This window comes from Drosophila takahashii, chromosome 2R, assembly GCF_030179915.1.
Source record: "Drosophila takahashii strain IR98-3 E-12201 chromosome 2R, DtakHiC1v2, whole genome shotgun sequence".
Classification (NCBI taxonomy): Eukaryota; Metazoa; Arthropoda; class Insecta; order Diptera; family Drosophilidae; genus Drosophila; species Drosophila takahashii.
Genome location: NC_091679.1, coordinates 39,585,128 through 39,607,764, shown reverse-complemented (window position 1 = coordinate 39,607,764; position 22,637 = coordinate 39,585,128). Strand labels below are relative to the sequence as shown.

The 22,637-nt window shown below is 39.4% G+C and overlaps 2 protein-coding genes across 3 annotated transcripts in view; one reads left to right on the top strand and one right to left on the bottom strand.

The window, feature by feature from the left end:
- ttv (exostosin glycosyltransferase 1 ttv) overlaps window positions 1-22,637 on the top strand; it is an 80,992-nt gene that overhangs the window by 55,192 nt on the left and 3,163 nt on the right. The window contains exons 4-5 of the mRNA XM_017142488.3: window positions 55-181; window positions 1,954-2,073. Coding sequence (XP_016997977.2) covers window positions 55-181; window positions 1,954-2,073 — 247 coding nt within the window. The remainder of the gene's footprint in view (window positions 1-54; window positions 182-1,953; window positions 2,074-22,637) is intronic.
- Window positions 9,094-14,180, bottom strand: LamC (Lamin C). 2 transcript variants are annotated; one of them, XM_017142491.3, is made up of 4 exons: window positions 13,607-14,180; window positions 10,553-11,147; window positions 9,683-10,491; window positions 9,094-9,622 (listed from the first exon to the last, which is right to left on the bottom strand). In XM_017142491.3, the coding sequence occupies exons 1-4, from the start codon at window positions 14,005-14,007 to the stop codon at window positions 9,502-9,504; spliced, it is 1,926 nt and encodes a 641-aa protein (XP_016997980.2). In that variant the 5' UTR covers window positions 14,008-14,180; the 3' UTR covers window positions 9,094-9,501. The 2 variants fall into 2 exon arrangements, with proteins under 2 accessions (XP_016997980.2, XP_016997979.2); XM_017142490.3 differs by having other exon boundaries at window positions 9,096-9,622; window positions 9,766-10,491; window positions 13,607-14,178.

The following is a 22,637-nucleotide window of genomic DNA, read 5'->3' as shown; positions in this document are numbered from 1 at the left end:
TTTTCGGGTGTTCGTCCCTTTTCCATTTTTTGTTTTATTTTTTTCTTTTTGCAGATTCCTTGAAGCCTTGCAGGCTGGATGCATTCCCGTACTATTGTCCAATGCCTGGGTGTTGCCGTTTGAATCGAAAATCGATTGGAAGCAGGCCGCCATTTGGGCCGATGAGCGCCTCCTCCTGCAGGTGAGGCATACATATATATTTATTGATATCTGTGGATGGCCATACTATATATAGTTGGGATATGAGGCCCCCTATATGAAATATTGAAAGCACAGCGTTCTGTGGCAGTTCGTGTGCCACTTTTTGGAGTCGTTTGGCCAAAGCGATTTCATTTGGCCCCATGTCTAAAAAGAGGAAAGTTTTCATTGTTTATGTCCGCCAGTTGGTTGCCTGACTGGCTGGGAAGTGTAACCCTTGTAAATACAAACCAGCGAGAGAGCTGTCACTTTGCAGCGTCGCAAATATTTGTTGCACTTTTTTATTGGCCCCTCTAAAATGTCCGGCCATTTGCCATTGATGAATATTCTGCCAAGAGTTTGCAAGATTTGTGCACCTGTTAGCCAGAGCTCAGAGGTCCTGCCATGTCCTTGGCCCAGCAAAGTTATGGGGGGGTGAAATTAATTTAAAAGTTTTCTACGAACAGGAGAAGTGTCATCAGCATTTCAACTTGATTAAAGCTAGGGGAAATTGTTTGAAAAATATTTAAAATGGTTTTAATAATTTAATTAGTTTTGACTTATACCCAAAACTAAAACAAAAAACATAAAATAGCATGGAAAATAAACCTTAACTCGTTAAACCCAGAAGTAAACATTGAAACATGCATTTGCATTGAAAAGTTGTCACTCAGAGACTCTGTATCCCTCTGAATAAAAGTGCACCACGTTAATTCCTTGTAAAAGGAATCAGAAAGCAGCAGGACCAAGAATCGCACTCAACGGTTATAGGACTTTGGCGCCTCCATTAGGATTGTCCACATTCTTGCGCTTAACCCTCTTGCTGCCTCTGTTTGCGGCGAAGATTTCCCAATCAGAGCCAGGTGAGTGGTTCGCAAGTGTCCGCACCTTTTCGTGTTTCTCCTTGGAGAAAGCTCTTTGACACTCCTTCTGTGTGTGTGCGTGTCCTGCTCCATTTGTTTGCCTGCCTGCCAGTGTCCTTTTCTTCACGCTTTTGCGCGTCCAACTGGTGAAGCTACACGCAGAAAAAATCTTAAAAAATGTTGACAGGAAAAAACATAAGAAACATATGTATTTTGAAGTTTCTTAAAAACTTAGATAATATGTATATTTTTAGTGAATTGCCATAACTGCTTAAACTCTTTTAACTAAACTAACTAAGTACTTTATCTAAAAAAGGGCTTCATATTTTTTATAGCATACTTTTTAGAAACTTTTGAGGCGATTTAAAATCTCTGAAGATTTTCTTTAAATATTTCTTCTCTGTGAACTTTCTGCTACTGTCGCACTTCATTCGCGACAAAGTCTTGGCGCAATGTTTGCCAATTGCCCTGCCCTTGGAATTGCCCTTCTCCTCCTCCTCCTCGCAGCTCCTTTTTCTGCTGCTCCTTCTCCTTTTTCCTCCTGCACTTCCGGTCCCCCGTCCATTGGCATGTTTGCCTTTGTAGTTTATTGGCAGGAAATGCAATTAATTAAGTTAACTTGAGCAGGAAACTTGAGCACGGACTCGAAACTCAACTCTCGACTGGCTGGTGGATGGGCAAACTCTTTAAACTGTTTGAATTTTAGAGGGCCCAGCTATCCGGCCACTCCTGCCCAGCAATTATGATGAATGGCACCCGTGGGTGGCTGAAATCCTTTAACCAATTAAGCTTTGCATTGTAAATTAATGCATTGTTGCTCAGGTGCCGGGCTGTGAGAACTGCATCTATTAAGCTGGGATTACGTATGCGCCATGTATAACCATCTCTTAACCCATTTCTTCCATTTATATAGGTGCCCGATATCGTGCGCTCCATATCGGCGGAACGCATCTTCGCCCTCCGCCAGCAGACTCAGGTCCTGTGGGAACGCTACTTCGGCTCCATTGAGAAAATCGTCTTCACAACATTCGAGGTGAGTCTTCCTATAAGTTTCTCCCCGGGGAACATTTGCATATGTACACGCCGCCTATTTGTGGCTGATAACTCGGTTGGCTGATGGAACTTTCTCGGGTTGCAAGAGGGGCTTCGAAATAGCGACTCGAACTTACTTGGCAAGTTGTTGCGGCTTTTGTTGGTTCGCTCAATCGACAAGAAACAAGTAACGAGTATGTTCTTTGCTCTACTTAGCGACTCTGAGGTGGGGCTTTTGAGCTGGGGACTCCCAGAAACTTGGTCGATGGAACTATGCAACAACTTGTTCTCGTGTCTCGAAGTTCGAAACACTGCGTGCTGTAATTAAGCGAACCGAACTTTACTTTTATTTGTACTTACGATGTGTGAATATTTCTTTGGAACAATATTATTTATTTATCTATGAGGACTGCTTAAGGAGTTATGGCAAAAATACGAATTTTATTTCCTTTTATTTTTAGTTCTGTTAAATTCTGAAACTAAACTTAAAAATGGTTTCGCCAAGCTTAGATTTATACAATAATATTTTTGACTAATTTTTGCATGTCACAATGTTTTAAAAAAAAATGGTAAAAACTAAAGTTTTACATTTTAATGTCGATCTATTGGAAATTTAGTTAGGAACTCAAAACGGTTGACATTCCATATTTGGGCAAAATTTTGTTTTTTTGGAGGGTATTTTTAGTTTTCTTATTTCTAATAATAAAATTTGTCTTGGAATTTAAAGCTAAAATATGGAGAAAACATGAAAAAAGGGTACAAATACCTCCTCTTACAACATATTTTCGACGACTCTAGTAATATTAAAAGGCTTTGTCTGACATTTGATTTCTAAATGAAATCTACAGTCCGCGCCTCGCAAATCTATCTCCCAGATACTTTTGTTCCTTAAGTAGAAAAACTTTTCGGTAGCTATTGAATTTGAATTTGGGATACATTAAGGCGATACGCCCATCGAAAAGCTCAGGGCGACAAAATGAGAGGGGCTGCGATGTGGGAGCGTGTAAATAAAACACACGCATTCCCCACATTCTCGCGCATGCAAACGGAAAACAACAAACAGCGAACAACAAAGTTATCTGCACACAAATGGCAAGCAGAAATTCGCGATTCTCAACAGAACACCAAACCAGAGGAGAAATGGCGAAAGGGAGAGATTTGGGGAGACGCGAAAAGCAAACTAAACCGCCGCCACTGGAGACCACTTTTCAACACTCAAATTGACACACAGTCAGGGACGGAGAATCGTGCAGAGATGTAGACAGTAGACACATCCACATTCACATCCACAGCCACGGAAAGGAGAGGATGCACGGCCATTCAATTTTGTGTAATCATCAAGGGGAGAACGGGGTCTTGAAAGCCGAAGCTGCCAACTGAAACCGGAGGAGACTCCCAGCTCGCTTCGAGATTCGCGTTTGCGGCGAATCTTTCGCATGCTCACTCACTGAGAAAGAAGAGTAGGTTGAAATATGAGCTACCATGCATAACATGGAAGATTTTCTTTTTGTTTTATTGTTACAATCTTAATAATCGTACGATCGTGATAAGCAAATATTTAAAAACAAATTTTGTCAGTTTCATCCCCAATTATTTCTAACTTTATTATGGAATGCATAATTTCTTAAATGTTCTGTAACATTTAAACATCTTAGAAGGACTCCTCTTAACTAATATTTTAATTGCTTGTAAAGGATTCAAGATTCTGTCATATCAAATATCAAATAAATATTTCAATTAGTTTTTATATTCAATATTTGAAGGCTAGATCCAAAAAATACATTAGATTAATATATGTTTTTGGTGTACCCTTTTTTTAAAACCTATTTCAAGGCTTTTGTCTACTTTTCTTTAAAAAAAACACAACATCTTCAATGTTATAGGTCGATTTTTCAGAAATTGTATAAAAACATTCCAATCTTAAGACAACAGATATTTCAGATATCCTGTTATTTTATATTTTCTTTCCGTGTGCACACACCCTTTTTACCAAACTAGCCATGTTAACCCATGGCGACCGACAACATGCAATGTCGTCGTGCCTGTCGCTCCACTCGTTGGCAAAAACCGCAGCCCAATGGAGCGGCAAGGGATGTGCGGATCTGAGAGTTGTGCAGATTGCGGCTCCATTGCCACGATTCTCCACCCTCTGACCCCCTTAACCCCACATTTAACCCCCCGCCCAACTCGTTCATTTGCCTGCGTTTTGGCTAGTAATAATCAATTTGCAGTTACAGCAAACCGAAATGTGTGTAACCAAATTAAACACAAATATTTTTCCTGTACCTTGTGACCGCCTCGAAAGGACGAAAGGCGAAGGTGGGAAGTGGGTTTGCCCAGGCAATTAACGACTTGGTCCACAATCGACCAGAACATGGTCAACAAAGGACATGCATAGGGAGTTTAGTTTGATTTATGTGACGGGAAGTGAAAGGAGTCTCCCTCACTCTCTGCGCTCCTCATTCTTGGCCAACTAATTTGCCCAGCTCTGTAATTATTATTATTGGCTGGCATGAGGGGCAGATGCTGGTTCGTTTAACAACCAAAGTTAATTGGGTTTTGATCGACCTGCACACACAAGGTTAAATGGAAGGGACAGGGCTTCTGGTTTGAGGTCTGTGACAAATTCCTCAATTAACTGATTCGTTTTGCACAGGAATATTGCAAAATCAATTAAGTTTAAATTGTAATTAATGAATGGTTATTACTTGAGCCTACATTTAGTTTATTTTATTTACATATTGATCAAATATTTCTACCTTTACATATATATTGATTTTTAAAAAAATATCCTCCCATTAAATATATCTTGTTTTTTGAGCAACCCTCCCGAAAATCATTGCACTTTTAGATATAAAAACTGATTACCGTTTTTGAACCCCCTTGAGGGCAATTAATGTACAGATATCTAGACTTCTAGTCTATTGCAATGGAACCCTACATAATTCTCCCATCAAATTTAAAGCGCGCCACGAAGTATGCAACATGATTTTTTTCCACAAGAATTTTCCCTTTTGGCCTGCATTTTTGTGGCGCACATTTGATTTATGGGTCGCGATTAAAAAGATGAATTGTGGCATTTTCGACAGGAAGAACGAGGGGTGGGTGAAAAAAGGGCAGCCATAGACATGGCGCCACGCCCACCTGCTGAGGTGTGGCACGTGCATCACGTAATGGCTGCCCGTGCACAATCCTTTCTGGCTTATTTGACCCACATTTTGCATATGGCCAAGAATGCAGCTGCACAGGGGTCAAACATCATCATGTCTGTCCCCGCCGCTTTTGCGGCTTTAATATGTGAAAGAGTTCCTGAGATGGGCCAAATTCTTGATGTGTGCTGCTGGATGCCAGAGGCAAAAACAATTCCAGAATATATTTAGGAAACAGCATAAATTCCGGGGCATTTCGCCGGGGGAATGCCTTTATAATTTGTTTTTATTAATTTTCCACATTTTTTCCGCCCCTACAACCGCATGCAGGCCACTCACGTCTCACTTTTGGAGTGGAAAGTTCCTAATAATCCTTTAGTCCGGGACACGTATGAATATGAATGGTTCGGTGAGGGGTTCGGGGATTTGGGGGTGGATGAGGGTCTTTGGGGGAATGAAGCCTTTTCCCTTCGCTTACACTTAAGACCCGTTCATGCGGCAAATTGATTTAGGCATAAACAAGCCCCGAACACTCTTAACCCTCTAAAACCCCGAGCTACGAAAGAGTGGCAAATAATTTCTGCTGCCTCAACTGGCCTTGTTGGCCAAATCTCCTCATTTTTGGGCGTTGAACCGCATGTGACCAGGCGGTGTCAGTTTTTCCGGGGTATCCTTTTTTGGCACTCCTCCGCTTCTATAGAACTGGTCCATTAAAGTCAACAAACTAACAGCCAGCTGACGGTTTTTAAGGGGGTTAGGGGGTTTGAATTCGGGTTTTTGGGTTCGAGTTTGAGTTTGAGTTTGGGTTCAGGTTGCCTTTGTTTACCCTCATCGCCTGCCCTTTGCTTTTCTTGCCTGTTATTGTTGCTGCTGCTGTGCAAGCAAACAGCAAAGGTGAAATTTGGCAGGGCTTTTCATAGCAGGGGTCGGAGGAAAAACAAATTAAGCAGTTATTTGGGTTGTTAGACGCTTCAGCCACGCACACACACATCCTGTTTTGGATGACAATACCCTTTATTACAGAGTGAACAGCTTCATTCTTGACCTAAAAAGAGTAATTTCTATAATAAAATGTTTTATCTTGTTTAAAGCAATTAGTTATTGCAGAAACTCTGGGAAAATTCTAGTTGTTAATTAGCTGCACAACTAAGACTTCCTGCGAAAAAATTTAGAAAAATTCTAATTGTAAAGTTGCTGCACAACTAAGACTTTATTTAACTTTACATAACGCAATGAGAGGTTGATAAAAATATTTTGAGACCCTTAAATTACATATAAATGGTAATCATTCCAAGGGATTTAAAGGGAATCCTAAAATCTCCGACCACGAATCATAGAATATTCCAGCAAGACATTTCCCTTTTTCATCACAAATCAATTCCTTCGGCTATTTGCCACTCTATCGCAACGCTTTGGCCAACTTGGCCAATTATTTCAATTAATAAATCAAAAATTGAACCCAGAGAAAGACCGCAACCAAACTTTTGCCACATCCTTCCAAAAGGAAACTAAGTGCGTAGGCCGGAGAATATGTGAGTGTGTGTATGGATGAGTGGAAATCGTAAGCGGCTGATCCCAAGATTTGCATAATTTTATTGTGTGTTGAACTTTCAACCAAACCATCCCGACAGCAGCTAGCAGCTAACAACCCTGCCAGGAACCGAATGGCCACAGGATCCCCACAAAAAGGTCACTCAAAGTCCACTTACCAAACTTACTGTCGGCCCACAGTTGGCCCAAAATCTTGGCCTAAGCCCCAAAAGTCTCTGTGTGCTCGAGTGTGTGTGATTTGGGGCGAATGGATGTGACCGATAAGCGTGTTCCATGCACTTAAGTTGCACAGGGAACGGCGAAAGGCGGAAGCTGGCAAAAGTTCGAAAATAGTCGCAAAAATTCACAGAACAACAAAATAAACCACAATAAGCCAAAAGCTTGGGTTTGGGCTTCAAATGCTCTGCATATGAGTGTGCACTGAGGGAAAATAATATGAAACATGAGACTAATTAAATGGAAATTCATTCATTTAATTTTTGTGAATTATTATAATCAAAAAACTCGTCACTTTTTATCATTATTAGTGATTTTTAATTAAACTAAAATTATGTTAAGAATTTAATTTAAAGTATTTAAATGGATACAATTTAATAAAATTAAGTTGAATTAATATAATCCAAAAAACATTATTTTTTTCATTTTTACTGATTATTATTTAAACTAAAAAGTATTTAAATGGTTATAAATTAATTTTTTTAGGTTACATTTTTATTATCAAAAGAACATGACGTGATGTTTTTATTGTCATTCATTAAGAAAACAATTTGAAAATTAAATTCAATAATTAAATTATTTACATTCTCAATTAATGCCAACACATGTTTTAATATTTTACCCGTGCAGACTTTACGCATTTTGTTTATGCTACTTATTTTATTTATTTGCTGGGCTTTCGCGGCTTTGGTTTTTATGCCACAAAATATGTTGCATACTCGCTGGCAGCTGTCGAAAAACTTTCCTTTCACCTGCCTGTCTCTTCTTTGTCTCGACGAGATTTGCATTTCAAAGCACCACTGGCCACGCCCACTCACCTGGCCGAGAAAAAAAGCGAAGAAAACAGCAACAATCCTGCTCCTGTGAGCAGCAGGAATCTAGGTAGCATCAGCAGCTGAAAGTAGAGAAGGAAAACAACTTATTACTTTGACTAATCCTATTATGCGCATGCAAACGTGCGCCGAGGAGGAAAAAACTTTTTCCGAAGGAAAACTACTTTGAAGTCAACTGTCTGCCCGCCTACGCTTCTCAGCCTTCCCTAGCCCTGCTTTCTCCCGCTTTCTCCTCCGCCTTTCTCTTGCGTCCATTCCATTGAATCGTGCACTCACTCAAGCGCCGCTAAGTTGCCTTAGTGGCTGCTCATGCACTGCAAGAAATGGCTGAGCAATAGATAACCCTATTTGGCTCCGGCGTCGTGAAAGGATCCTCTTCCTGGTGACGTTAATTCCTGCGGAGTTGGCCCCAAAATGAAGCTGGAACAGTGGAGTGAATAAGAATTTCTGGTCTCAGAAATACCAAACTCTAAAAAATGTTTACAGATATAATCTGGATAGATAGATAGATTGAAAAATCATTTGAAAATTCAAAAAACATTTTATTTTATTTAAGTAAAGTATTCGAACTCACATTTTTATAAAAAAGATAAGTGAAAAGTAAATATCGAAATCAGTTAGAAATTTTGTAAATGTAAATCATTATTTTAATTCTGCAAAAAAATAATAATAAAATATTGGAAATCAAATTCATCGAATCAATATTATCAAGATATCGAAATTATCGATAATTTTTAACATTACAAAGAAGAGAAAAACACAGTACACTGAAAACCTCAGGTTAACTGTTAAAGTGTCCCAGTCACTTATTAATTTAAATGACAAACCCCTGAATTGCTTAATAATATTTTTCGCCACCGCCTGCAGCTGTATATTTGCTCCATTAAAAAGTTTAGCTCCAGTTTGTTCGACCTTTCCCGGTGATCCAACCTAATTTATTTTCAAGTTGTAAAGTTGCGAAACTTTTTCGTTGACCTCATTCGGTTTTAGCCCATAGTTTTGCTCCCAGCTGCACCTGTACCCCCGTTCCCCACTCGCCATTCCCCAACCGACTTGTTGTAGTTAATTTCCTCCACTTACCTGTCCATTATGGCCTGGTCTTGGACCTGAGATAGCGGAAAATGCCGCGACAGCAACTCAAGAAGTTTTCCACGCGCAAATCCTCCTTTTTAGCCTAAGCTGCTTTGGCATCCTCGCCAAAAAATACCACACAGACTTGAAAGACTTGAAGCTCATTAATTGATTTTCTTGCCATTTTCTTCTTTCAACATATATATTTATTTGTTTGTTTGTTTGTTTTTTGATTTTTTTTTTAGCGAAATGCATGTTCTCATTATAAATTACAAAAAGAGAGTGTGTGTAGTGAAAAAATCTTACTTAAGCATAGGAGACGACGCATAGAGTCAAAGACATGAACTAAGGGCACTTAAACATTTAACATTAAGAGTTGAACGAAGGTTGTTTGTTGTACATATAATTCACATTCCGCTTGATATGTGATAGGCATTTATCCTTAGATATAACATCATATATCAGATCTACGTGATTGTGTTTGTGGTGAATGTGCAGCTCGGAGTCTGTGAGTCTCTGCGGTGAGTTGGGAGTTTGGTTAGGATAAGAGCCGTCTGGAAAGCAAGCCAATCCGATTCGAATTCTAGAAGAGCAGGGAGAAGAGACTCCTCACGCCAGTGGAGCCAGCTCCGGAACCGAGGGTAAACCCTGAGCTGGGCGTCCCGCTGCTGCGATGCCGCGAGGTGTGGCTGGAAACGTTAGCACGGACACGGTCGTAGCTGGCAACATCCTGGAAGATACAAAATTTATAAATTACAATCCAAAAGATATATTCTATATTATATCGTACTGGTCGAGCACGAATTCGAGATGTCTGCAGTGGCGGCAGATGTCGCAAGTGCCGCACGTGTTGTATATGGACAAGACTCTCACCTCTTTGTCGGCATTGGCCAGCACCGAGCGCATCGAGTTGGCCACCGGCCACTTCTTCTTCATCACCAGATTGTTTGGAGGATCGTGGGCGGTACCGGCGTCCACCGACCAAATGGTCACGCTGGCTCCGCCGAGAACCTTCGATCCGCGCGAGAACTTGAATGCGAGCTCCTCGTCGCCGGCAATGCGGGTTAGCTGCCAGCCAGTAAGGTTGATCTCCTCGGTGCCCTTGTTGTGCAGCTTGATGAAGCGTCCCTCCACATCCGCCTCGATGATCTCCAGATCGCCCTTGGCAGCGGCATTCACCGAGTATTCGGACAGCGTGCGATCCTCGCTCTCATCGATGACAGTGCGACGTCTCTTCACGGCACTGGAACCAGAGATTCCCGGGGTGGCCGAGCGGCGACCACTGGGCGTCACCCTGCCCGAACGAGAACTGGCACTAGCGGACAGATGGGAGTTGCCATTGCTGGAGATTCCCGAGTCGGCGGTGGGACGGCCGGGTGACTCAATGTTAAGGCGACGCTCCTCACCGCACAGCAACTTGTCGTAGGCGGCAATCTCGAGGTCCAGGGACACCTTGATGTCCATCAGATCCTGGTACTCCTGCAGCTGGTGAGCCATCTCGTCGCGCATGCGCTGCAGTTCGGCCTCCAAAGAGGCAATGTACTGGTTGTGCCGCTGGCGCTCCGTGTCCAAAAGGTTCTCCAGCTCCCGAATGCGAGACTATGTGGAGGAAATAGAATATTTTATAAACCTTCTATTAAGATAACCTTTAATTACTCACATTCAAGGCCCCATTGGTGTTCTCCAGGTCCTGCAGCTTGGCATTCAGGCCATCGATCTTGGTGCGCATGAGGCGCACTTCCTCGGTGGCATGAGCGGATCCCTGGGCTGCCCGGTTGGCGGCCGCCTTGAGGTTCTGGATCTCGTTGTCGTACAGCAGCTCGATCTCCTCGCGATTGGCGCGCATTTGGCCCTCGTACTGATCGCGAAGCTCCTGCAGCGATTGCTGCAACTTGGCCTCGTATTGGCGCGACAGGCGGCCATCGATCTCGCTGATCTCGATCTGGCGACGCGAGCGGGTCTCGGTGAGCTCCTGGGTGTGCACCTGATCCTTGAAGGCCAGCTCCTCGCGCAGGCTCTGGTTCTGGTTCTCCAAGTCGACGCGGGCCAGGGTCTCAGCCTCCAGCTGCTTGCGAAGATCGTCCAGTTGGCGACGCAGACGATCGTTTTCCAACTGCAGTTCCTTTGACTGATCCTCGAACTTCTTGCGATCGGCCAAAGCCTGGTTGTACTTGCCATTGACCTCATTGTAGCGAGTCTCATACAGACGGGCATTGTTCTCGGCCACTGAGGCCTCCTTTGTCTTCTTTTCGAGTCTGAAATTTGGGAAGGGGAATATTTGAAAATTAATAAAAGGGGTTTTAAAGGAAAATAAAATTAAAAAAAAAATACATAAGAACTTAAGATTATAAGAAAAATAACCATATCATTTTTCAAACCAAAAATTTAAACCAAGATTCAATGATCTTAAAAAAAATGCTAGGTAATATATTTCAATGTAAATCAAGCCTTTAAAAATATCCTTTAAATTCATAAAGCAAAAAATATATGTATAAATTAGATTATCTCAATAATTCCTATAGACGATTCATTTGGAATGTTGTTTTTCACCCTTTTATCTACATGTGCTCAAACATGACGTCACTTATCTATATCATTTCAACTGAGTCACATTTTGTCTCACATTTTTTTCCAAGAGCCAAATAGCCACTCTCTTTATCTCGCTAATGTATTATTCATTTTATTTATTTAAATAATATCTATCGCCGCTTGGTAAGAAACTCGTTCAACGATCCTCCATCGTAAGAATCAAATATTTAAACGTTTCGATTTTTCGGTTTTTGTTTGCCTTGAGAGAAGTCGTCACATGCCATTAGCATAAAGTAGCCCGGCTATTTCGGACCACTCTTCCCCTCGACCCCCTGTGATTTATGACCGCCTACCAGTTCAAAGCTTTTTCATATTTAGAATTCTATTTAGCCAAGAACAAACTCGTTATAAAAAATGGCTATGAAAATTCCACAAATAATCCCTGAATATTTTCTATAAAAAACAAATTCGGTTGTCAATCGGCGCCTCGCGTGGTGGGCACGTTTTAAATAGTTTTCTATATTGAGTAACAACAAAAGCCATGATTTCAATTATGGCGTAATTGACTTTGCCTGCTTTGAATTAAGAACAAAAAAAAGAAAATTTAAATTATGCAGATTGTTTCCCGCCTTTTGAGGCTTATGTTTTTACCTTATTTGAAAACGTATTTCTATAGAGTCTAGACCTCCAATTCTGTTTTAGCGGTTTTCTTTTAGTTTTTGCCGCTTGCAAATGTAAACAATTTTCGTAGCTAATCAAGAAAAGTTGTGTAAAAACGGGGGAATACAAACCGAAAACGAAATAGATTCAAGGTTGTTTTGTTTGTGTTCTAGTGTTTCCCTTTACCCCTATTTTTTCTGCGTTTCGGTTTTTGTGTGTGCGTGTTGAAGTTCCATTTCTTTTCCCCCAATTCCTTCCGTTGACCCAATTTATTTGTATATACGGTTTTGTCAACTTGAAGGAATCTAAAAACATGTTTTTAGGAATGTTTGATAAACTTTTAGATAACTAAATTCTAAAAAAAATAAATAATTTAAAAAATATTTATCGTATTAAGTTTAAAGCAGTAAACAATGCCACAAAAGCATAAAAAGAATAATTTAATATGAATCTTTTATCTTTTATAGCCATAAATTCCCACTTTCTGCTGCAATCTTATCGTATCAAATCAAATAACATTTCCTTTGCTATAGTATTTCATTTCTCAACCTTTTTAGACACACCTTAAATCGCTGAAAATTCCAGTTTACCCAACATTTAAGCCCGTGCCTTTTAGCCAAACTCTAACTTCGTTAACACGTTACCGAAACACAAACCCAAAAAAGCTTTGGGCCGCATCGCGCAATAAATACCAAAAATAAATATTGCCTGATAACGTAAACGACGCGAAACGGAAATCTCGAAAATGGAAAAACTAAGCACCCAACATTTGTTGACATCACACCAGAAACTGGTATTACAAATGGATCTGTAACTGCGTGCCATGACATCATAGTCTTGTAACCTTCATTGAGATTTATGTCTTAGGCGCTATTTCTGTTATTGTTTGTATTTTTTTTTTGGTTACTCATTAGCTGGGAGCCCAAATTTTTGCATAAAAATACGTAGAGAATTCTGGAAGTGTAAATGCAAAAAATAAACAAGAGCGAGAGAGAGTTCCCATGTGCGCGGCTTTCGAAATGTGCTTTTGGCATGACATCATCGGCCTCGCTCGCTCTCAGTCTCCCCCATTCGCTATCTCCCTCTGCCTGTCTTTACATATAAAGAAAATACGAATATAAACTCATGTTTGAATATAGGAAACCTTATAAGAACGAACTACAAATCGTCTAAAATTTTTTTTTAAATTATTTGTAACCAAGATTTTAAATGAAGATTTCTAATGAAACCTATTCCCTATCTTTGAAATAGAAAGCATTTCGCTAAAAATAAACTTTAAAACGGTACAGTTTTTTAGAAAACTAACAACAAAAACAAAAATAAATTGAATGTTTGTGAAAAGTTTAGATTTTTTCTAGACCTAAAAAGTCCTATGTACGTTTGCCTGTACTTTCTTGAAAGTATTTGTTTTTTTTTCAAAGTATTCGTTTTTCTCCCAGTGATTTCCTCAGTCATAAGTATATGACATCACTGGCTGATAATACGCAGTGTTACCAATTCCGAACCCCCAAACCCAGAGCTTTACCTCGGCTTCAAGTCGTCGTTCTCCTCCCACAGCCGCTTGATATCGATCTCCAGCTTGGCCTTCTCCTTGGCCGTCTCATCGAGCAGCTTTCGGGCGGCGGCCAGTTCCTTTTCATAAACCGCCTTGAGGTTGGAGGTCTCCCTGTTGACGGTATCCTGGGCGAGATTCAGTTCCTGGGTGAGCCGGCTGTTCTCGTTCTCCAGGTTGCGCATGCGATCGATGTAGCAGGCCAGGCGATCGTTCAGATGCTGCAGCTCCTCCTTCTCCTGCATGCGGGTGGTGCGTGTGGGCGAAGTGGGCGAGGTGGCGCCCACCCTTGAGGAGGTGGATGCCCCACCCACCGGCGTGGAGGTGGAGGCGCGCGAGACGCGTGTGTTCAATGTGACGCGACGTGCTGACATTTTGTTGCGTTTGTTTTTAGCGAGGTGCGAGTGCTACTTCTTTAAGTACGTAATCCTCTCAAGTCTCTTGTTCAATAAATATTTTCCAGACGTTTGGAGCTAGTTTTTTTTTCGTTTCTACTTATACGTCCGCTTGGCTTGCCTGCTCAAAATTGACTGAAACTTTGCCTCGAACCGAAGGGCTATCATCGACAAAATTAGTAGTCGACTTCGTCGGCGGCGGCGGCACTGGCGGTCATAAAAAATACAACACGAATGTGAATGTGGCCGCCGCGCTCTCTCTATTTTTTCCGCTCTCACCTTTTGGCTTTATTATTATTGTTGTTTCGCCTTCCACCACATTCGTTTTCCCATTCGCATTCGTAAGCGTCGTTGGGCTTTCCTATGTACAGCTGTTTGTGCTTCTGGAGCTCTAAATAGAAATCGCCGCAAACGCACCCAACTAACACCGTTCCCCGGCCCAAAAAACTCTTTTTACAGCGCATCTTCTTTAAGTTGAACTATTAAAATTGTTTGTTCAAACCGATTTATAAGTCCGAATTTTAAGAACCTTGAAAATCTTAAAATATCATACGAAATTACTGATATAGATAATATTTTTTGTTAGTCTGAGAATAATTCCGAAACTATAATGTGTATAATTTATATACCCCAACATTCAGGAAAATAAATAAATTGAAATATTTTTATACAAAAATTTATTTTTGTTAATTTTTAGAGCACAAATTATAACTGTATTATTTTTATACATACAGAACATATGGTGCTCTAGTTTAGGAAGCTCCACTGTCGGTTTATGTGGAATCTCAGCGATGCATTCCAAATCTTAAATGAGATCTTATGGGAGTTGTCCAAGGTTAATGAACGGCAAGTGCTATAAAATTAGAGATGGTAATAGAAAAGAAAATGAAGTACATTTGAACAAACTTGTAAATTGAGGAATGCGTATAAACTTTAAGAAGATATTTTTCAGCGTTATATTCTTTTCGCCTTAAGATAATTGATGTGTTTATTATGAAATACTGATATTGCAGAATGTCAAAATTAAAATTTTTCCTTCTGTAAAAAAGAAGACCCTCATATTTAGCAACTTTCCGTCAACAACAATTCATTTTTCCGCCTGTTGGCCACACATTCTCATTATGATTTGTTAGACTTTGGCTGGCCGCATAAATTAATGGCCCTTAATAGTGATTGCGACACATGAAAATCGACCACAATGGACGCCCACATCATCAATTCCGATCCATTTGGCCCACAGAGCGTATGCACAATGTGTCACTCGAGTTTATCGATCAGCAGCGGGTCAATTATGGCCCAGCGGCTTGTCCAAAATTATGAAATACGGCTGGGAAATAGTAGGTGGATGATGGGTGGGTGGTTGGTTGGTTGGAAAATGCCTTGGCGCAATGTCAACTTGTCATAAGTGAAATATTTATTGACATTGACTTCTAGGGGAGCTGTGGATTTTGGAGAGAACAGAACCCCACAGTCATAATAATAAATAACCCGTTAAAAATGCGGCAGACCGGGGGGAACGTTTCTCTTTTTCACTAGCTTTTATTTGCAAATGCAAATAGCCGGCAAACAATGTTTCCATTTTTTTATTTTGCCCCTGAGAATGAGAGAAACTGGAGGAGAACTTTGAATTCGCTAGAGCGCTGCTCACACGCTGCGAGAAAAAATATGTGAACTTACCATGCAATGTTAACGAAGCCCGTGACGTCATCGCCCCGAACAGAGGGAGAGAGAAAATAAAAAACGAGTATATAGCACTGACCTCCAAAACGTAGCCGCTTCTCTGTGACGTCACCGAATTATTTTTAATCATGAACGAGCATTTAAATTATTTTCTTCCCTCTTTCGAAATTATTATTATACTTATGATCCATTTGTATGCTTTGAGCGTTAGCTAATTAAAATTAATTAATGTGCCCAATTGTGTGGACAAAAACGAGCTTTAAAGCCTAACCAGATGTTAAATGATGTTGTTACTTCCCTCATTTGGACTTTGTTTGGATTGAGTCTTATTCTGCTGTTGTCTTTTGTTTTCGGAAGTATTCTAGCTGAGTTTTTTTAGCTTACGTCAATTTGTCGCATGATAAATTGGCCGGGATTAAGATTACAAATTGATAAGAATTATTCGAATGCCCTTTGAGAAATGCGCCTAATGGAATGGTTGCTTATGGAGAAGAAAAGCTTGCATTAATTAAAACTGAAATAAAAGTAGGGTCTTCTGAGAATATGATAATTAAAATTTAAAAATAAATTATTCTTTAAATTGCCTGTATTGGTAAAAAATAGGCTGTTAAAGTAGAGCTGGAAAAATATCGACAGTTTGCTAATTCTCGATATTTAATATGTGTTTTCTCTTGAAAATATCGATATTATCGAATCAATATTGTGAAAATATCGAAAATATCGATCAAGTTCAAGCTCTATCTTAAAGCCGGTAAGTTGAAGGGAATCCTTATCTATAGAAATTCTTTAGCATTTTTTTTAATACAAAATTGCCAAGAGCACCTGCTCCTCTCCTATCATATCATCTGGGTAGGAAATATTCCACCCCGCCCTTCGAACACAACAAGTATCGATTAACCCAAAATATAGAATGACAAATAAACAAGCGAAAATACCCCGCTGGGCTTTTAATTTGAGCAAACTTCTGTGAATAAATATTTATTTGGCATTTATTTGCTTTTTGTTACATTTGACTGTCTGTATAGACCTGCCGAGCCTATCGTTGAATATATCTAGCATACAGAAAGATACGTACTGAATAAACTCAAATCAAACAAAATTGAAGTTAGCTTCTCTTTTTGGCCGCCATCAAAACTTGTTTGTCTTTGCTGAATTTTTTGGATTTTTTTTCTTGTTTTTCGTTTTGCTTGTTTTTCGAATTTGTCAAAGCAGCTTCATAACTTCAGCTCGCCGCTCTTGTTGTTGTTTTTGATTATTTGCGTTGTAGCGACAGCTCCGAAGTTTGCCAACAATAATGACATCATCGTCAGCTTAAAGTTTGAAGTCATGGCAAATGACGTTATAAGATGAATGAACGCCAAGAGCCAAAATGCTGGCGATTAAGCTGAAGAGGTGCTGAAAAAATCATTGAAAATTTGAGTTCGCGAGCTTTAAAAGTTCATAAAACGCCCCAAAGCGACTTTGACTTTTAAATTGTTGAAAACAATTAATTCTAAATATTTAAATGCATTTTAAGAGCTTTAAAAACAATGACAAAAAAATATGTTTCGAATCTGTAAATTTTTCATCAGTTCCACTGCATTTAAAACAGTTTGGCTTTCATTCTCACCATAAAATCATTGAAAATGTATTTTCGCTAATCCAAAAACAAAGCCAAAGAATTGTACTCCCGACACATTTACACATCATCGAATAAACACCCCCTGTGAAATGACAAACCCCTTTGCTTCCATGGAGTCACAGCACTTAATTAACATTGGTCAACAAGTTTAGATCGATAAATTTCTGTGCAAAAACACGTCCGAATGGCGCATATAAAATATATGGCCAAAACAAAAATGAAAAAGTAACATGAAACGAATTCAGTTTGAAATTGGTTTAGCGATTTGTTGCTGTTTTTGTTTAATTGTCATAAGCCAAAAACCGCAACGGGTAAAATTGTTTGCCTGTCGGTGTACGTGTTTTAATTTTTAAATATTTTTGCTTGTTAGGGAAACGGTTTTATATTCTCGGATGTGTATTTTTTTTCGCCTGCTTTATAATTGACTAGAGATTTGTAGTTATTTATGGAAATTAAAAGCAAAGTCAACTTGTTACGCATACGCCATGTTGGCCCCTGCTTTTTCCTTTTCCCGTTCGACGTTTGTTAATTTTTAAGCAAAGAAAGTTGTAGGGAAAAGTTGCCGGCAAGCATTTACATACAATTTTGTACTCCCTCTCCGTTTTTATGTATGTGTTCATGTCTCTTTTAGCTACTTGCATAAGTTAATTTAGTGTTTGTCTTCAACGGAGTTCGCCTTGTTTTATATATATTTTTTTTTCTTCTTTATTTTGATGTTGAGTGTTTTGGGTGTCACTGAGTGCAACTTTTGGCCTGGCCAACAGAAGAGTACATTTTATGTATGCAGCTGCCTTTGCACAGCTTGGAACTTTTAACCCGCTTGCCACGCCCCCAAACACACATACACACAGAGCTGCAGGAAGTTGCTGGCCCCCAAGAAGTATGCTAAGAAAAATAGTATGCAGAAAAAGAAACCGACATTTTCTTATTTCGCTGAAGAACAGGAAACGAAAACTTTTGCAATGGCATCACCCAACAGAATTCAATTTGTAAACATATATGCTTTTATGTAAGCTGCATAAGGGTGTCTCCTTAAGCTGATTAGCAGAGGAGCATATGAAACTAGCTAAAATACCTAAAATAAAAGGTCCTTAAAACTGCATGTAAATCAAAAATTAAATGTATATTTCAGAATTAAAATTCTTTAAGTCTCTTTTGGCGACAAACATCTTTGTAACAAACTACTCTTTTTCCTTTTCAATCTGTAACCTTCTCTTTCCACAAACTGCTTAAGTAACCCCTTTCCCTAAAAGCTTCAATTAAAATTTTCTCAAAAGCAAGCTTACATAAAAAGAAAGCTGATCAACAAAATAAACATGTAAAGGGGGAAAAAGAGAATTTGTACTGGCATAGGCCAAAGGAAATTCTTGCAATTGATTTAAGCAAATTTCAGCAGAATGTATTGTAAATATTGCATATATTTTACATGGTTAAATGAATGCAGCCAAACTGTTAATGGAAATCCTGCCAAACGAACAGAAAATGTTTGGGCTCACTTTGGGTAAATTCCGTCCTTAAGCCAAATGTTTGGAGCATACATATATGCAGATATATGCATCCACCTGTTTTATTTGCCTGCATTATCCACTCTATTGGGTTTCCTGGGCCTCCAGCTGTATGCAGTTACCTCAGCCGGCAACTTAATCATCGCAAACACGCGCCCACATCTATAAACTCGATGCTGATGCGAAACGGAAATGAAGTTCTGGCTGCCTTCCTTTTCCGACCGGCTCACTTATGCTCCTTAAGTAGTGCCAGCAGCGATTGTTGCTGCTGCTTTTGGTCCTTCTGCTGCGATAAGTCTCCTCCTGGCTGACATCCAAATGTGGCCCGGCAACCGAGAATGATAGGAAAAAAAGAAAGCCCGTCAGCTGAATAAGAGAGCCCATGACATGTGTAGCCAAGCAAATAAGATTACAGAGGGTCCTCCTTAAGTCAGAAAAAACATGCACTCACCAAAGAATTATGTCGGAATAATAATATTTTCATTTCATAAATACTACTAGTTATTAAAAATTAAAAATAATAAATTATCAATATTTATTTTGATTTCTATAATAATTTTTAATATTCGTAGAGTGAAAGAGTAAAATGTATTTGTGAGAAAGCAGTTTTTATCAATGACTATCGAAATGTAAATGAAAATTCATCAGACCATTCATTAAAAATTTATGAGCAAATAATTATTTTACAGGTACATGGCGCCACTTTAAAGCGTCTGCTTGCATATCTCTATCTCTCTCACTCTTATTTCAGCGTTCATAGTCGAAATAAGTTTAAGTTAATGAAAATAGCAAAATAGCAATTATAAGTTCTACTGTAGTTCATGCTACTGCTCGCAACTTAAAAATTCTGGCTGTGCAACATGGATCTAAGCCAATTAAATGCACTTTGTTGGCCAATTAAAATGTGGGCGAAGGGGGTCGCAGTAGGGCCCTCCGTCTGGGCCAGGCCTAAACATACATATATGCAGTGTGGAGCTTGCAGTTTGCAATGTGCATAATTGAATCGCAGAGGCATAGGCCATCTCTGTCTGTCTGTTTGGCCCCTGTTAGCTGCCTCTCGCTCTCAATTATGCTGGCAGCGTCAACAGCATGAGATTGACTTAATTATGTCGCAGGACAACAGAAAACACACACAGATACTCACGCACACAGGAGCCCAAGGAAAGGAAAGGGAAACGAAACGAAAGGAGTTGAACAAACACGCTTTTCGCGTTGATTATGCAAAAAAGGGGAGGGGAAGCCCCCAAAGAAGGAATTATAATTACAAAATATAAAGCAGGCACTTGAGACACGTTGCCAGCCAGACAAGGAGCCAAGGATCGACAGGACCTGCCGAGTGCAGCGGAATCCTAGTTTGGTTAGTTTGCTCCTGCACCTGCTGCTTTGGCTGGCGCCTAACGAGCGGGGGCTAAGCACCATGATGGATGTAAACAAAAAGATGGCAGGAAAAAAAAACAAAAATTTAAACCCCCCAACGAAGTTACGATGCCCTGGCTTTAGATTAAGCTTATGAATATTGATAGTTTCAGAAGCTGCAGAGAGGTGGGCCAAAGCTTAGATAGTTTATACCCTTAAATGCTGCTCCTGACATATTCTGGCACCCCCACATAACACTTTCGAAAGTCAACATTTTTATTATTGGTTATATTGGTTTAAAAATTTCGGATTTAAGTAAGTTTTATTCTTAAACCTATTTAGAAACTACCAGAATTTTTCTTTCTTTTTCAACAACAAAAAATTATTATTTTAAAATCAAACAAAATTTTAAAATTGTTTTTGAAAGTTTAAGTACTTTAGAAAAGGTTTTATAAAATCAGAAATCTAAGACTATAGCTCTTAAAGAAAAAAAGATTTTATAAAATTTTAAAACATACATTTAAATTTATTAATTATAATAATAATCGCAATTTTTTTAAGAGTTTCCTGTATTAAAAACTTTGTGCTCATAAAATTATCATTTTATCATTTAAATTAACGAATATATTAGTTTAGCTTTTGAAGTCCTGGGGTTAGCCAGCTGAGCACTCAAAGGATTACCGACTGTCGATCTATCAAGCGTAATTGCTTCTAATTGTAGGAACCACTCCCCAAACGTCTCATTATGTCTTTTAGCCTGAATAGCAGTGGGGTTCCGCCGGGAGATGATCGTCCCAGCATTGAAATTCCACTAACCACACGCACAAAAGCGGAGCGTGCCAGACAGAATTAACACGAATGAACTGGAGAGGGTGGTAAATGGTGGCACCACCCATTGCCAGGTGGTAAGAGGGGGTTTGGCACTTGCATAACGCTCCGTCTTCTGTTTTCTGTCAGGTGCACGTGGCTGGCTGCACCTGCACTTGCATAACTCAACTCAAACACAACCCACTTGCCACCGCCACCGCCCCCTCCACTAAGCTCTTAGTTGGGGTCAGGCTTTGCAATTATAATTGCATTCAACCCGAACTCAAATGCAAACTAGGAGCCAAAACAGTGCCAAATGGAAAGTGCAGGAGGACTTGGCGAGTTAACTGCGGCTGGGATGTCTAACTAATTTGGCTTGGCATACTTTAAGGCGCGCTCACACTTTGAGCGACAAATTAACGCCGCATTAATGGCACGCTAGCTTTGCCGCCTCCTTCTATCTCTCTCTCTCCCTCTTTGTCCAACACTTAGGGGGCGAGAAAGAGAGAGAGAGAGGCATTTCCGGCCATAGAGGTTGCCGTGCGACTTCCGCTGCGCAGCGGAAACTGCGGTAACGCCCCTCGACATTCATACATGCATGAATATATATCCACAGCTCAGCTCGGATTAATAGATTATGGTTAGGCATTAACGGCATTAATAACAGTTTAATAATTTATGCTTGAAATATAAACTGTATTCCCAAATTTAAGTAAAATACACAGAAAACATTTCTGTATAAATTTAGAAAAATTTAATATATTTTAAAGATCACGATTTTTATATTATTTTGATATGATAAAAGACTAAATTCTTTATATATTATATCATATGAACATTTTAAAAATATTTAAAAGTAAAATATATAGAGGTATAATTTTTATGAAATAACTGATATGATATGATAAAATTTAGTTGATATGTTTGATTTAAAAATTTTACATTAAAATATTAGATTAATTTTACATTTTTATACCCGTTACTCGTAGAGTAAAAGGGTATATTGTATTCGTGCAAAAGTATGTAACAGGGAGAAGGAAGCGTTTCCGACCCCATAAAGTATATATATTCTTGATCAGGATCACTAGCCGAGTCGATCTAGCCATGTCCGTCTGTCCGTCTGTCCGTCTGTCTGTCTGTATGAACGCTGAGATCTCGGAAACTATAAAAGCTAGAAGATTGGCATTTTGCATGCAGATTTTAGGAGTTCCTACGCAGCGCAAGTTTGTTTCAAAATGGTGCCACGCCCCCTCTAACGCCCACAATCGCTTATATAGGATTTTAAAAACTTTAATATTTTGGAAAAGTAAAAACGCAGTTTTATTGTGTTTTGTGTTTTTCAAATCGGACCATTCGTTAAAAAGTTATGCGTGATCAAAGTTTTCAATCTATATCTCCATCTCCCTCGCACTTCCTTTACCTGAGTAACGGGTATCTGATAGTCGGGGCACCCGACTATAACGTTCTCTCTTGTTATTAATTAATTTTACCCCCGTATCATATGAATTTTGATTTCCTTTATGAACTTTAAATTGTTCTTTAACTTAAATACCATAAGGCTACAGTTAAAGGAAATAATTCTTGAAAATCATCAAATGATTGCGTATGCAATTTTTTTCTGTGTTAATTTATATAAATTG